Raw genomic sequence first — 17,010 nt, forward strand, 5'->3', positions numbered from 1 at the left:
TTACATTTTGGCTGCAAGAGGTGCCTCTCTTTAAGTATTTAGATAAACAAACCAAAGCTGCTGTTTTCATTAGCATGTAACACAGAGCCCAGTTTCCTTACCTCGGAGAACATTAAACTAAAATTCGGTGACAGAAAGCAATTCGATCTCTTGCAAATATGACTCTCGATAAACCTTACAGTATGGAAAAAAACCCTTCAAATCTTGTACCTATTGACATTGCTTAATAAAAACATCTCGAGTGCTGGTGCTTCTGGGTGTGTTTTCAATAGCAATGTGATTGCAGGGCTCTGTGGATAAAGTTACCAATCCTTTGAATTCTGACCTTCAGTCTAAAACAGCTTTAGAGGTTACTCTTTTTCCGATTTGTGAGATTGCAGAGAAAAAGTTAATGCTGCTGGAAGGAAGCGGGGGAGGGAGCCGGGCTTGGAGATGAGAACTGGGACTTTGAAGCCATCTGAGAAGTTTTCCTCTGGCCTTGATTTGTAACAACAAATATTGGCAGTCTGACTCCGAGTAATTATACGAAGTTTCAAAATAGAGCATGCGGCAATTGAAATTTCTGTGAATACAATTACTATTGAGACCCAATTGATTTTAAGGGAAATTATACTGTTGGGTTCAACAGAGTCCAGATTCTTGGGGGAGCCGTAGCCATCAAAACCTGAGAGCTAGCTTAAGCCCATCGTCTGTGTCTATGGGGAGGAGAAACCTCTAAATTGTGTCCCCCGTAGACACTCCGACTGGAAGTGTCCATCTCTCTCCACTGAAGATGAGGGTTGGGATGATCATCTTAAACTAATTGCTTCATTTTAGATGGTTACAGTTAGGTGAGAATCTAACCCCTGCTGAACAAATGAGGGTCATGGTGTAATTACTGTACGGTTCAAAAGAATTTATTGTGATAAATTTCTTCTAAACAGTTTGCAGGAAAAGCAATTGATGCGAGTGTACAATAAATTGCCCTAAAATGATTATTTTAACTTAGACTTCCACTTTTTCCTTTTCATTACAAGGCCCAAAATGTGGAATATTTATGAACTTCACTTTTAGAAGACACTTCACCCTTCCTGATCGTCGTAAGAAACATATGTGTGACTGAATGTTTCAAGGTTAAGGACGTACATATTTACTGTACTCAACTAACACAAGGTTTGTGATTTGAATGTGTGTTTATGAATCACTTATATTAGTCATAAATGCAGGCTTCTCTTAACCATTTGTCAGAGGAAGCTTGGATTCCTATTCTATTCATTTTCATCATAATTCTAAATGCTTTAATTAACAATTATTTTCTCTATATCATTTTTTTACTTTGCTTGTCCAGTCTTATGTGTCAGCAGCTGAAAAATTAAGCAATAATTGACACAAATAAGTAAAATACAGTAATGATCCACTGCTCCATCTACTGTTGAACAGTGACATGAATAATGCTTCAGGAAAAAAATACAGAATGCATCTAGGAAATAATAACAAAATGGAATTTGCAACAAATAAACCTATTGTTTCTGTGGTTAGTGAACAAACATATTTTTCTTGCAGAATTAAGAATTCTGAGTACAACTTTAATTCAGAGCTGAAAAAGAAAGAGGAACTTTCCATCTCCCTTTTCTCCTCATAGGAGGTGCCGACAAAACTGGTTTTGTTCATGTTAATGGAAAATAGTTGGAGAAAAGACCGTCTAGCATTACTAAGCTGACTCATACTATACAGTGCGTTGTATTTATATCACTGGCAAAAATGTAAGTTATTGCTGTGAAAAAAATTTGCAATGGTTTGTAAATTCTAACTTTTTTCCTAGTAGCACTAAATGAAAGATGAGGAAGGCTTAAATAGTTGTGGGAGGACGAACTACAGGAAAATGGCATGTGTGTGAAATGATGTGTTTTATAGCCTTTACAGAAAAAGGGGACTTGATTAGTTTGTCAGCTCACTGGTACTCTCTCATTTGTACTGCGTTCTTTGGGCAACTCAGTCTTCTGAGGAACCACTCAGTATAGCTTTTATGACCCGTTAGAGTGCTAGCAAGCTGCTCCTCATCATCACTGGTGCATTTGATTTGACTTGTTCATTTTTGTAAGCAAATTATTATTCACACATCACAGTGAAGGATGATTATTTTCAATTTTTTGGGCAGTTACATTTCCATGCTGAGCTGGAGTAAAAGCTCGAATGGAAATTAGAAAAATTAGCTGTTTCTCAAGGATGCTTACAGGTTGCAATTTACTCCTTTCATTTCACCCCCTATCTTGCAAACAGCTAATTCTCCAAATAACTGTTCAAAGACAATGACGTTGCCTTCAGCGGGACTACTTTTATAAACAGTTACTAACATGTTTATGCATCTTTTGAGCTGAGGTTTTTGTGCAAAAAAGTGACATTCTCACTGATTCTTAGGTACCATAGACAGTATTAAAAATCCCCCTGTAAAACTATTGAACTTTATTGGAAATGGAAACTAATTTTCAGTAGTTTGATTTAAAAGATGAGACATTGCTTAAATGAAGGCTATTGTGGTTAGAAAACCTACAATATTACTCTTAGGTTAAGAGTAGCTCTTGCAGCTCTGCACTCAGAGTGTCATGAACCTGGTGTCTCAGTCTTCGGGAAAAAGCAATGCCATCACTTTTGGGTAGAGCATCTACTTCCGATGATCTGGAGACCAAAACTTAGCAGTATTTTTGTGTGGCGATAATAAATATAGTTACCTTCATGAGATTTCTAGAAGAGAAAAGTGATGTAGGAAGTTTTCAGCTGTGTGTTACGAAGCACCAAAAGAGAGATGACAGTATTAGATATATTTAAAGCTTACCTTCATGTAGGAAACCTTCCCTTCCCCCTGCCAAACTACGTATTTATTTTGGTTAGAGTACTGAGCGTATTTATGGTTTACGCTGTTTGTGCCTATGAATATGTATATGCTGTATTTTTTTTTCCCCCCTGTTACATAGTGCTTTTAAGATGCAGCGAATCTATTGAAAAAACATGCATACCTTTGGAAAGTGAAAAATTGAGAAACACTAAGGTATTTGCTATCAAACTAGAGTTTGACCACTTCTGTGGAAAATTTCTGCATCCGTTGATGTTGTCGTTGTCAGTAACTATTTCAGAATCCTATAAAGTCATGAATTTATTCAAAAAGCTAAAGCAGTATCTACTTAAGATTAATAAAGTCTACCGTTTCCTATTTTAAATTATACGAAATGATCCTGTACTTCATACTGAAGTTGCTGACTTAAAACAAGTACAATTGCAGGCAAACTAGCAAAGATGTCATTGGGGCCAGCAGTTCACACACGTTTTGACTAAGGATGATGGTTAGCAGCACGCACCTTTGCTTATAATGCATTACACATAGACCTTAATTTGTTATTAATTTTCTCCTGTGTATCTCAAAAGAATATAATGAAATTGTCCTTCTCAATCACACTGATAGTTTTTGGACAGAACAGTTAAAATGGTTGACTTCTGTCACTTTTTTTTTGTTTGTATTTACCAAGGTCTTCCTACTTTTGCTCACGTGAGTAGCATGAGACAATAAGGGCTCCTGTCAAACCCTGCAAACTTCTGCTCCAGCCAGGGACGTCTCTAGGCAACAGCTGCTATGTGTAAGATAAAACTTGTATGGAGACATAGGAGGGATATTGCCTGCTTCAGAGGGTTCTGACGTTGCACTGCAGTTGTTACGGGAAGAGCCAGGCGGCGGCTTTCGGGAGCGATGGGATGCATTTTTGCTTTAGTGAAGTGTGGTCTTCCTGGGCCTATTTCTAATGTTAAATATTTCAGTAGCATTTCCTACTTAGAGACAAACGTGCAAACATGCCACTGTTCCATATGCATCTTATATCTAATTTTTCTTAATTATCAGCACATCTGTAATTGTGGTACCTAAGCGCCCAGTAAATACTGTGTTGAGGACGGACCCGCTTTACTTGTGCTAAAACAAGTGTGTGACACTGCATATGGAGTTAAAACCATATTGCATGAGTAATAGTTGTAAAAATATACCCAATAGCTTGTTGTGCATTTGATATTACAAAATAGGCCTCGTCCTTTACTTCTTATGACTCTTGAGATGCCAGCTGCATCAGCAGGAATGCAGAATCAAGGCAAATTCAGGCATGATGTAAACATACACAAATCCCGCTGAAATCTCTGTTCCAAACCCAGTGTTAGTGCAATTGTGGTTTAAAATTAATGTTGGGTGCCAGTGATCAACAACCCAGCCTGCACTGATTTGGTCTGCAGTTAGTTGGAAGAACAAAACCAAAAGCCAAGTAAACAAACCTCTTTCAAATAGCTTTCAAATAGGTGCGGTGCTCGGCTGGCACAATTAGATTAGCTATTGAAACAAAAAAACTGCACTCACTTAAACCAAATGAGGATCTGGTCCATGGTATCAGCTGTAGGATAAGTTCATAGGTTAGACCATACCATGGGGTAATGATATACACTAATCTGAAGTCCAATCTTCAGACATCAGATAAAGAACTTTAAGGCACTGTTTAATGGCTGTATAAACACAGAGGACCCTACTTTATCTTATATCCCCCATCTAGATCATTTATATGGCTTCAGTTCCCATACTGCCTACATGCCATACTACCGAAGAGATTAAAAATTCAAAGCCGATTCTTTTCTTGCAATGCATTGTCAGCACCCTTTTTCTGATCATCTTAGCCTCTGTGTAACTTATCCTATGTTTATCATCACATCATCAAGGTCTACATGCGTGTGTGGGGATCTGTCTTAGTTTAATTAAATACAGAGACTGGGCACACTCCTGAAGTTATTACTTAGACAAAACTCCCATTAGGGACTACAAACTCCAGCCAACAGCAAACCTGTTTCAGTAAACTTTACTTTCAAAACAGTAAAATTTTTTCATATATTTGTGCTATTTGTTTTTTTCAAATATCGAATGAAGTAGATTTATGCAAAAATTCACGTGCGTCACTAGAAGTCACAGTCATATTTTTTTAAATCATTTTTTGATTTCCATGGCATCATTGAAATATCACTATTTTTGAGAGAGGGTTTTGAGTTACATTTTCCAGTGTCAGATGGTACCTCACAACAAGAATATGATATTTTTAGGTTTTTTTCCCCAGAAAAAATAATTATCTTCTGCTTCCTAAAAGTGTGTGCCTGATCTTTTTCATTTAATAGATGGAGCTCCTAGAGACAGTGAAGCAAGACATGTGTCTTTAACTCTATATAGGATTGGGTAGGGTTTTTTTTAAAATGATCTTCTTATCACTGGTAAAGACTTCAGTGGTAAGTATTTTCCGGGGGATCATGGCTGTTCCAAAAAGCACATAGCTCAGAATGATTACATAGCTCAGAATGATTGCATAGCCTTGTATTTCAGGATTTCAGTGAATTTTACCTGACAAAACTGCATGTCTCCATAGTAAGTAATTTGTATTTCTTTCACAGTTTAATATAGAACATCATAAATAGTTTCCTTGGCACGAGATCTGGTTTGTGACTGTAAAGAAGTAAAGGGATTGTGTTTGTGCTGGCTACGCAGACGGGCCCAATCGAAAGCTGCTTATTTTGACCTGGGTTCCCATATATGGTGTGTGACTGTCCCGAGATCCCTTTTCTCCGCTAAACAAAATGAAATCCTAGGTGCCTTTTCAGCTCGAGGTTGACTTGTAGCTTTGCAAGCCGATCTGCTTTCCTGAGGTATTCCCAATGTACTCGCTACAAAATAATGTCTCGCTCACTGGGATGTAGTAGCCAGAAGACATTTCTCCTCTAGAAGTATTGCTTTCATTCACAGATTAGTTAATTGAAGGTAAGGATATCTTAGCAGTGAATAACCACGGATTTTTGTAAAGAAAAAAAGTTCTGTTTGAATCTATTTATACAGTATAAAGGTTTTTTTTTTTTTTATTCAGTACTGTAGACCTGGTATAATATTAAGACTTCTTTTTTTGGTACTGCAAATCATTACGCTGTTTTCCTCATCATATTTGGATTACGTGTACTGAAAAAGTGTAGAAAAATAAGTGTTACATGAATTGAAAGATACTGTCTACAAAGTGGAAATGGTCTGGAGAACCCCGGTCAAATTTAGTTATTGTGTACGTTATAAGGTTTTTTAACATAATGTATATATTTTTAAAAGAGTTTTTTGAATTATGAGCAACTAAAAGTGCTGTAATAGAAATGTATCATAAACCCATTTCAGCTTAATGGCTTACTAATTAAATTATTTAATTACTTATTGATTGGTAAAAGCTAAGCTTTAAAGAGTTACTGTTACTTAATGCACAAATTTAACTCTGTGCAGCCGTCTCTCTCTTCTTTGGAAATATTTGTAAGGTCTATGGAAAGGGCCTTTACACAGTTTTAAATTTTAAAACTTTAGTAGGTGAGTAGTAACAATTCGAAATACAAATTTGACTATATTTACAATTGTTTTTAGGGGTACAGATATTTCACGTATCTGCATGGTTCAAACCATTTAAAAAGTTCCAGATACTTTATTTAATAAATACCTTTAAATTGGAGAAGGCTGGCTTAAATAGTTTTAGCAGACCCTTTCTTTACAAGGTTGCAAGAATGTCAGATATTTGAGAACAAATCTGTTACATATCCAATCAAAACGGCATGTCCGGACGTGCATGCCGGTTGTATGCTTAAAAGCCTCTGTGAGTATCCTTATTTAGCTTCTCTCATTGATATAATGTTGGTTTAATTCCAGCTATTCTATTAGTACGGCTTTTGTTTAAACCCAGCTTACTAGCGGGGGACGCATCTGCACACTGCTAAACTTTTTAAATGAGGAGGAGCCCGAGGGGATTCATTACTTGTGCTGGGGTGAGGCTGAAGAAGGTGTAAAAAGGGGCTCTGCCGTGCGGGCTGGGCGCGGAGGGGGCGGCGGCCGCCGCCGGCCAGGGGCGCGCAGCCCCCGCGCCGGTTCCGCGCCGCCGGACGTCGGCGGAGTGCGGCAGCCCCGGCTGCGTTTCTCCCGGGCAGGGAGGTTGACTTCAGACCGCGCAAGCCTCATTGCAGTTGTTGCTTTTAAACCAATAAGGTTGGGACGAGAGAATAGCTGCGGTTTGCATTACAAAAACAAAAACAAAACCCAGAGGAAAAAAAAAAGGGGGGGGGGGTGGAAGAAGAAAAAGGGGAGTGAGGAGGCGAGAGGGCGCGGGAGCGGCAGCGTGCCCCCAGGCACTGCCTGGGCAGACCCACAAGGCTGAGCACACAGGCGGCAGGGCTGGAGGCAGCCTGCGCCGCGGCTTTGTCTGCCCGGCCCCGGCCCCGGCCCCGGCCCCGGCCCCGACCCGCGCCCCTCCGCCCCGGGGCGCGCCTGCCCCGCCGCGCCATGGGAGGCGCCGCCGCCGCCGCCGCGCTCTGAGCCCGCGAGCGCGGAGGCTGCGCGCCGCGGAGAGGGCGCGCCGCGGCACCGTGAGTACCGGGCGGGCGGCGCGGGCGCTGAGAGCGGCTGTCGGCGGCGGCGAGGCGGGCGGCGCGGGGCAGCGGGAGAAGCGAAAGGGGGAGGAAAAGACCAGAAAGAGAGGGCGGTTGCAATAGCCTAATTGCGAAGCAGCCCGGAGTTCTGCAGCGGCGGGGATCGACCGTGCGCGGAGTTGCAGGGGTGCTTTCTGCCGTCCCGGAGAAGAGCCACGCTCAATGATAAATCGCTAGGTGCAGCAGTTAATTTTGGCCGTGTTTCAGGCTGGGGTTTGCAGGCTTCCCGCAAAGCAGATGTTAGGCGGTTCTGTCCATTGTGATCAGCCAGGTTTGGGGATTCTCCTGTTCGATTTCCTGGAGCGCTGCTGGTTCGGCAGATAGGAATAACGTGATGGCGAGAAGTTAAAATGGGGGGAAAAAACAGGCACGTAATATAGGAAACCCGTAGACCTTTCTGAAAGAGGCATGAGAGCGTGAGAAAAATAATAAAGAAATTGGAAGGAAGAATGCCTGACAGAGATTTTGACAGTGCTTTCTGAAGCAGGAAATCCTTTTGCTTAATATGTTTAAATTTTCCAAACACCAGGGAAAACACACGGATCCCCACAGGAGAACTTTTCAAGATGACAGAATAAACATCTACACAACTGAAATAGTCGACGTTTATTGACATTTTAGGTGGCTTATTTAGAACGATGATCTTAGAACGAGGAAGTGAAAGACCTTTTGAAGTCGCGTTAAATTTACATCTTGCTTTTGAGCAACCGAGACCCACAAAACCTTCCCAAGTACGTGTTTCTCTCCGTGTTTCTGACAAACACCAACGAGAGGAAGGACTGCCCTTTGCAGTGGAAGGTTCATTCTGGAAAAGGAGAGGTGTTAGTGCATTTAAAAGTGTTTCTGAGAAGGTGGTTGGGTTTTGGTGGGGGTTTTTGGTAAGTAAGCATTTAAAAACGAGGGAAGCAGAAAAGATAAAAGCTTTCGGAAAGAAAAAAAGAGGATAGTATATTTCACGTCGTTTGTTTAAATGTAAAAATGATCACAGAGAGGAATTTGGGATGACAAGTGGAAATGCTGTGTAGCCTATCACTGGAAGTTTTTAACGTTAGATACCACGTATAAAGACTCTTTTATTTTCCATCCCATACTGAGACGGTTCGCAAAGCATCTGCCAGAACACAGACTGCTGGTTTGGTGTGTAAAATAAATTAATAATGTGTATATGTATCTGTAAATAGATATATGTGTGTGTATACACATTATATACTTTCATGTATATAAACACGTATGCACACTGCGTTTTACACGTTGCTCACGAACCCATGACGCGCGGTATTTAGCCAAGCACCTCACTGCTGTCGGAGTTTTCCCAAGGCCTGGTAGGGTCTGGAAACGAGCAGCCATCCCCTCTCAGCAGTTCTGCGCGGTGACAGACGGCTTGAGTCACACTTCGCCTTTGGAGAGCCGAGAAACAAGAATGAGTAATCATTTTGTTTGAATTGCAATAAGTATGAAATATTTCTCAGGAGCCAAAAGAATCTTGGAAAAGCAGAAAGACATTCTTAAACGGCTGGTCAGAATAGGAGCATTGTCACATTGTAGTACTTCTTTCTTAAAGGGGAGAAAATGTTGGGGTTTCAAAATGTTTCATTCATAAGCGTATGAAATGAGCATGCGGGATAGCACTTTCAGAAGAACTTAAACTAGTAATTAAAAATGAAATAACTGTAATTACCTGCTTCTGGTTTAATAAGTGCAGTTTGTCTTTGATGTGAGTATCTAGTGAAAAAGCTCTACCTCCTCACTTAGAGCCCAGCCATATGATTATTGGAAGAGTGAAAGTATTACCAAGTTTTATGTGTTGCCAGCAAGGTGCCTTTTTGTAGCCGGTTTGCATTTTGGTTTTGTAACGTTTTGGCTGTTGAAGCCGTTATGCCTATAGATACTGATTGCATAGCGCTTTTAAGGAGGCAAAGAGTGCTGTTGGGGGAAAAGTCCTCTTCTCTCCCTCCCTCCACCCCCTGCTAAAAATGACAGATTTTTTTTTTTTTTCCCTAAGGGGGAACACTGATTTGAAAATTGCCATTGTCTTTGAAATGTGCTTCTTTAAAGTAGAACTGTTTTAAGAAAAAACTCATGTGCTGGCTATAGTTCTCTGGGTTAACTTCTTATTTTCACTTCGAAAATTTCTTTTCAGCTGGAAAAATGTTTTAAATTATAGTCATTTTTAAAAAAATTGCTCCTAGCAAGCAAAAATACTGTGGAAAACCTGTAATTTAGACAAGTACCTACATTTTATTTGCTCTGTGCTGCTGAAATTTAGAATCCTTTCCCATTTACAGTTTACTTTTCACAGAACATTATTAACTTTTTGGCTTCGTACATGATCTTCTGTCAGATGCTTTTGATTTGTAATTTAGCAAAGTATAATAAACAGTGCAAAAGTCATGAATTTTCCTCCGCATCCTGAGCTCTGTGGTAGGGAAAATGTGATAAAATGTGTACCTTAAGTCTTGTTTGATGATCTCTCAAAGCAAGTTTGCCTTCTGGAAATAATTTCTGGGGTTGAAGAGCATGGTATTAACAGATTTAATGTGGCTATTCAATGGATTGGTAGAGTACTATGTGAGGTTTAACAAAATGAGAGAGACAAATTGAACATCAACAAAACCTACATCTGTGAAGAATTATAAATTTAATTAGAAAAAAGGCAAACTTAAAAGACCTCATTAACTAATCAGAATTTGATGTTACTGATTTAAGATTCTTAAATGGATGAATTTTAAGTAGCTTTGCTATCATCATCCTTTTTTTCTCGCCGTGTACTATATAGTGCCCTGATCTGCAATCCATATTAAAGAGAAAGATGTGAACATTATTTGCAACAATCAAATTATACACTAATATTTTTGAGGTATTAAGGAGAATGTGTATGTCATTTTTCATATAAGGCATTTTTAGTTTAAGCGGAGCGCAGAGTGTGAAGGGTGAGTGACAGCTCCTTTTTTCTCTTTTTGATTTTTTTTTTTTTTTTTTTAAATGTGCTCTTTTGGCTGGCCGGGTAAGGCCATTGCATTTTTTTTTTTCACTTTTTGTTTGATATGTGAGTTATGTTGCAGAACTTCAATTATCCAGAAATCTGTTGGCAAAATGGGAGAATGTATGAGAGCAAGCACACGCCACCCAGAAATGTTTTTATTCTATGAACCCGTCGTCATAAGTGTGGTTCCTTGCTATGTTGTAATTTTGTACTACACATAAAAAACTGAAAGCATGTGAAGTGTAGCATTTTGTAAACTGTAACTAATTTCACTCACATCTGTGTCTAATTGTTGTCTGCATTCGCATTCTTGAGAGTAGATTTATTTTTCCTGGACCACTCTGTGGATTCAGCTGACCAGCCTAAGTGAGGATTAGTTGTTTTAAAGTTATTTTGATTAAAGAGTCATTTTTAAATATGGTAACGTGCAACACATGGTTTAAATAATCCTTGAGACACAAAGGAATATATCTAAAGTATGTCTAATGAAAATGAAGATTGTGGATATGAACTTTCACAAATCATAGAGTGTTAGAGGACATATAAGGTATATATTTAATTCACTATGAATGAGCTGGATTTTTTTTTTTCCCCCTCTCCCATGAATCCTTAAATGAAATCTCTCTCACTATACACACACGTGCACATATACATATATATTCTTAAGTGTACGGAAGTTATTAGTTTTTTAATTTGGGTAAATAAAATAGTGAGGATTAATTGTATTTTAGAGTTTAGTGAAGTATGAATAATACTGTAGGGCACTTTGGAAAATATCAGTTAATTAAAGTATCTATTTGAAAAAGAAAGTTTTTTCTATTATAAAAGATATGTGTTAAAGGATCCTGTGCAAGAGGGAGTGAAGATAGCTCTGTAAGCAAACTTAGTTCTCACCTATAATTTTTTCCAGGTGTTTAGATGTAACAGCAGAAACATATCCTAAGGCGCTCTGCTGCAGTTTCTGGGGTAAAGAACTGAAAAAAAAAAAATTAAAACAAAATGCACAGTTTTGAATGTATCTGCTCGTCTAGTTTGATTTGGCATGGGATGATGTATTGAAAAGCACGTTATGCAGTACTTTTAAGTACCCAGTTGTAAAAAGATTGATGTTTTTCAGCGTGCATCATTGCATGCTTCTTGACATCATTTGTAATGTTCTGCATTGCCTGGCTGCCCCTAGCAGTTGTTTACTCTTGCTAGTAGTAATTCTGTCTGTGATTAAAAATAACAAAAAAACCCCTACAGACACATAAGTAGGATTTGCTTGGATGATTTTTATGGCACTTAAAATGCCTCATCTCTCTTGTCTTTGCTCTGTGATCATTTAAGAGATGTCGGTTCAGGTTGAATGGAAACGCACATGAAGGATTCTCAATGCAGACATTAAAAGGATACGTACCTTGCCCGGAGAAGCTTTTGTGTGCTTTTAAGCTAACAGTGTCTAGCAGCCTATGTTCACCTGAATTTTATCACCTGCTGACAATTGTTACTGGCTACAGAGAAGAGTCTGTTAGCAAAGCAACAGTGTTTTTCTGATAGGATATTAAAATCTATTACTCACCTGAGTTATTAAAGGAGTTGTTTTATTAAACTGGAATATTATTGCTGGGCTTCCCTGTGGAACCAGATTCTTTTTCTTGATGAGTGACCTCAGAGGTAAATGCCACAGCTTCATCCTATTTATTTAGCCAGAAGTGTTCTTTTAAGTCATTTTATCAGAAATCTCATTAGTGACCGGAATTTTTACGAGTAAGACCTTGTGCAATAACGTGTGGGGTTTTTATTTTAATTCGCCCTGGTTGGAGATGGGCTCGTTTTGGAGATGGTTGTGTAATACTGTTGGTCATATATTGAAGATCTTTACCATAGGTAGACCTGCCCCCTGTTGCCTGCCCCTCCCCCCCCCCCCCCCAAATAGTGTCAGCCTCTCCAGCTAGCTTCGCCCCTCACCTTTGGGGTGAGTTGACTTGTGGGTTCCCCGCCGCCCAGGCGCGGAGGAAGGATGGCAAAGAGCGGAGGAAGAGGAAAGCCAACGTGATGAGGGCAAGAAGCTGTCAAGAGTTAAGGGGATGGGAGGGAGAGATAACCCGGCCGGCGACAACGAGAGGCGAGAGGGGTGGAGGATGCTGTGGGGCTCGGGGCCAAAGCGGCCCCCGGCTCCCGCTGCCCTTGGCAGGGCGGCGCGGCGGGGTTACCTTCGCGGGGGTGCGTGGCCGTGCCGTGCCGGGGGAGGAGTGAGCCCCTCTGCAGCTGTCACGGGCCCCTGATGAATCACTATCCCGTCACTTGGCCGCCGTCCCCCGGCGCGGGGAGGAGGGAGAGAGACCTGCCGAGGAAACAACAGTTGAGCCTTCAATTTAAAGACAATATGCCTTTCACGGGCACCGCGCCCTCCTCCTCTCCTTTTGGGTTTAAAGGACAGAATTGTCATCCGCGGTGATATCCTTTCTTTAAACTAAGGCCTCGTAGTAAAGCGGAGTAATAGAGGCTTCTGTTTGTTTCCCTGGTTTACAGGTGCAGAAGTCCCAAACCAGTTCAGATGTTGCTGTTTCCTCAAGCTGCAGGTAAGGATTTGATTGAAAATTGCTATTTTTCTGCAAGCTCTTTATTCGTTTTTTTAACTTCAGGTGATAAGTAAATATTTATTCTTGTTTTCCGCATTAAACAGATGAGTAAGTGCTGGAGCGTTATGTGTGTGCAACCAAGTCTGTAAACCACGAGCACGTACACTTTTTCACTAAATTGTTTGACTTTGTAGTAGATACTGGCTTTTCAAACTCATTGCAATATCATCCCTTTTTATGTGTAGATTGGTTTAGGCAATGAAATATGAAGTGAAGGATTTGTGTTTAGAATTTGTGATAAAATCTCAGTTAAAACGTGAAAACTTCATAGCTGAAATGACACTTATGCTTAAGGATATTTATACCATTACTGTGGGACGAATTTTTATGTAATTTTAATAGTCTTTAAAAGAGCCAAAGCGTTTCTTTTAAACAGAAAAATTACGGGTTCAAATGCCTTGGAGGCAAAGTAACCTATGAAATTTCTACTGGGGGCGATTACTTAGGCTGAGTACATCAAATAACATTATCAAAAGTTTTAGATATAAAGAAACAGAAGGATGGGACACTTCAATCATAAGCTTCCCCGACATCAGCCAAGGGGTATGTCATGGTGGTGATGGCTGTTGGCCTTTTTATATAAGGCTGTTAAAAACACAAATCGGAAATACTCAGCCGCTTGCGTGCTGTATAAACGTTTCATTTTTGCTTTGAATCGGAATTGCTCTCTTCTTATTTTGACTACGTGACAGCTACTGGGATACGGCAGAGTGCTAAGGCATACTAACGCCTATATGGATTCACTATATGTTGGCCATATCCCTTTTCAATTGGGCACGCTTTATGTAATCCACAAAGCAAACAAGTGAGCAGACATAATAATGTTTTAATGCTGCATTTGTTTCAACGGAAACAGAGGAACAATTAAGTAGTTTGCCAGAGTAAACACATACATCAGGAATATCTCATTCCCTGTCAGTAGATGATAGGTTTCCACAATTGCTTCAAGTGTTTTATTTGCTTTGGAGGCCTATTACATTGCCACTGAGTGGTAAATCTTGAAAAAGCGGAGTGTTAATTTGTTGTTAAGAGAAATATGTCTTCGTATATTGGTGATTCCGTCTTTGTATGTGTCTTAAAAATACAAGGTGACATGAATGTTTAAAGTACAGTAGTTCGTATCTAAATTTTATTCTGTTAGAAGCTGCAAAAATAATTATGGTAGCTGGTCAGTCCTGTGTGTGGGGCTACAAAATGAGCACTAGCTCATTTAGCACTAGAAAAGATCAAGTTGGGAGAAGCTGTTCGTTTTTTACTAAGTGTTTTTGGGATGTTGATTAGTAGCAGGCTGCGTCTCACATAGGTAATTCCTCTGTAATCCATGTTGAATATGTCACTAAAACTAGTTGCATCTTGTTTTCAGGTCTATGGAAATGCAGGATCTAGCCAGCCCACATAGCCGACTAAGTGGTAGTAGTGAATCCCCCAGTGGTCCAAAACTTGATAACTCTCATATAAATAATAATTCCATGACACCCAATGGCACAGAAGGTGAGCCACCATTTTTTTAGTGCTTCCATATTTTTAGTGTTTCCTAGTTTGTTTTTTCTCCTTGTTGCATTGGTGTTCTTGCAGTCTGTAAGCCATATAGAGAAAATGTTTTGCTATTTTAGGTGTTATGTGTTTATGTAATACGGTGTCTAGAGCCCATGTTCAATGTTTATCAGTAGTTACTATTACCAAGTTTCAGCAACAGCTTTCATTCCAAGTTTATGTTCCTTTCATGGAGTTTGAATGGACTGAGCAGGTAGTATGTGCAGAGCTTAAAAAAAACAATCCAAAACCCCAGAAAAGGTAGTTTAGTGATGAGAAAAAAGGAGGTGTTTACAATTGTCACACTACAAAAGGCAATCTTTCCGTCTTTTTCACTATTTCAGTATTTCTTTATGTTCTCACTTTTTGCAAGCTCCTAAGGCTATGAAAGTTTTGTCAAGTAGGCTAATAAAACTGAGTGTTGAAATTTCCTCAGGCTAGCTTGCTGCCCTGATGGAGTGGCCAAAATTCAAACAGGTGTAGTAATTCAATGGGGTAAACTGATACCTATTTTTCAAGAAGCAGTCAGCCAGCTGATAAGTTATGTTTGTTCTCAGTAGAATACTAACAGCAGAACAAGCTAACAGCTTTGCCAGTAAGGACATGTAATGAAACGCAGAAGGGTTTATATAAGTAGTGAAAAATACTCTTTCCTGTAACCTTTCTATGGCAGCAGTAGGAAAGATCGTATATGACGTTTGGCTAGCTATGTGGATGGAGATTTTAATACATTACTAGAAAATAGAATCACACATCTTCAAATAATACTTTTCAATGTAAATGTATAGCTAAACAACTGTTGTAGCAAAGATATGCCTTTTTTTTCCCCTAAGAACTGGGTCATATTAGTGCTGTCAGACTGTTTAGGATTATGGACATGCATTGCATTCTTCCAGGAAAGGCACATGTCAATCAAACAGATGTCGTCCCCCTCAATTCCCCAAACATCTCTGTTATTCATTCTAATTGGAGTCCTCTGTAGTGGGGAGGGTTTATGGGTTATCAGATTAACAGGAGTTTGTGCCAGTTGTGTATAATTTACTTTTTGCTATCACTGCAGAAGTATTGCTGCAATCAAATTTTAAGCCATTTGGAAAAAAAAAGTAGCTTTTTAAAGAATAAATGAAGTGCTTAATGTGTTATTGTAGTTTAAGCAGAAAAATATTTCATGTCCACAGATGAGTCTTCTTCCTTTTTAATGCCCAAGTACGTTATTATACTTTTATATCATATTATCAGGTATATACCGGTTATTGGTACAGGATAAAATTGCTTGACCCTTTCAAATTAAAATTCCTCTTGCTCGTGAAAGCCTTTGCCTTAAACTTCACCAGCTTTTGTACCTTCTATGTAACTTGAAGGTTTTTTAGTAGCACAAAAATAGGGAGTGTTCCTTGAAACACTGAAAGACACTCACCATCTGGCTCGACTTTTTGTTCTAAGTAGTTGTTGTGTGCAGGCATGCACTCTGAAAAATGGCGTGCTTAGTATTACTTTGTCAGGAAATTAGCTATATATTGTATCTATTCATGCACTGACCTCAGGTAGCAAATAATTTTGGAAATAATATCCCAACTTCTAGGTAGGTATCAGAGTTTATCGAAGAAATAAATTAAATCACGGTAACTTATTTATCTGACATTAGAATTTTAAAGTTCAGGCTTACTCATTTTGGGTGAATTCTACCCAGAAAGCTGTAACTTTCAATACACGCTGACCTTCGGAGACGAAGCCAAACGGATTTCTTTTGTTTGCAATTTTCCCTCAGGTGACATGACCCTCCTCAGCACTGCAGACTGGTTGCTAAGCCCTAGCACACAGACCCCTGCAGGTTTGGGTGGCTGCGGTGGGCGCCGCAGGCGTGGGCACTCAGCATGCGTTTTCAGATTTGTCCAGAAAGCGTCCTGAGAAATAGCTTGTGCTTGGCGATTCGGGTCTAAACTTTCTAAATTGAAAATTCCTGTCTCTGATTGCTCTTAAGTGACAAATAAGGAAAAGTTTGTGAAAGAAACATAACTGAATAATTTATTTCTGAGTTAGATGCGTGCCAAGAGACAAAATTTGTGAGCGAAGCAGATGCCTAAGAATCTGAAGGTGGAATTTTTGCTGTTAATCTGTTTTATCTTGACAAAATGTTTGGTTTGGGTTCCTTGAGCTGCTAAACAGGCTTAAGAAAAAATGGAGTGAATGAAGCAAGGGGTTCTTATGTTTTTTTAATGAAAGGTGAAGTAAAATTATTTTTTCTGAGGTTCTTGAAGCAGAATCCTGCTGAGACACAAGTGGCAGATTGTAAGGATGCAGTCATAAGGGCTTGCCAAACGCCTTTCTTAAAATGCTGCAGTGTGGTTTGCTTGCTTGTTGCGCATGGAGTGGAGATGTGGG

General features: G+C 39.6%; 1 protein-coding gene across 11 annotated transcripts in view; it reads left to right on the top strand.

Annotated features, from left to right (window-relative positions):
• The first annotated feature begins 1,101 nt into the window (after positions 1-1,101).
• The window catches only part of EYA1 (EYA transcriptional coactivator and phosphatase 1), a 98,074-nt gene continuing 82,165 nt past the window's right edge, over positions 1,102-17,010 (top strand). For 3 of the 11 annotated variants that reach the window (XM_076329554.1, XM_076329558.1, XM_076329557.1), the window contains exons 1-4: positions 5,755-5,803; positions 12,986-13,035; positions 14,459-14,586; positions 16,397-16,459. In XM_076329554.1, the coding sequence (XP_076185669.1) occupies positions 14,463-14,586; positions 16,397-16,459 (187 nt within the window). In that variant the 5' untranslated portion in view covers positions 5,755-5,803; positions 12,986-13,035; positions 14,459-14,462. Of the gene's footprint in view, positions 1,153-5,754; positions 5,804-7,391; positions 7,426-12,985; positions 13,036-14,458; positions 14,587-16,396; positions 16,460-17,010 lie in introns of those variants that run through there. The other 8 variants (XM_076329559.1, XM_076329560.1, XM_076329561.1 and 5 more) reach the window with 4 other exon arrangements.

The sequence above is a fragment of the Aptenodytes patagonicus genome, chromosome 2 (assembly GCF_965638725.1).
Source record: "Aptenodytes patagonicus chromosome 2, bAptPat1.pri.cur, whole genome shotgun sequence".
Taxonomy (NCBI): Eukaryota; Metazoa; Chordata; class Aves; order Sphenisciformes; family Spheniscidae; genus Aptenodytes; species Aptenodytes patagonicus.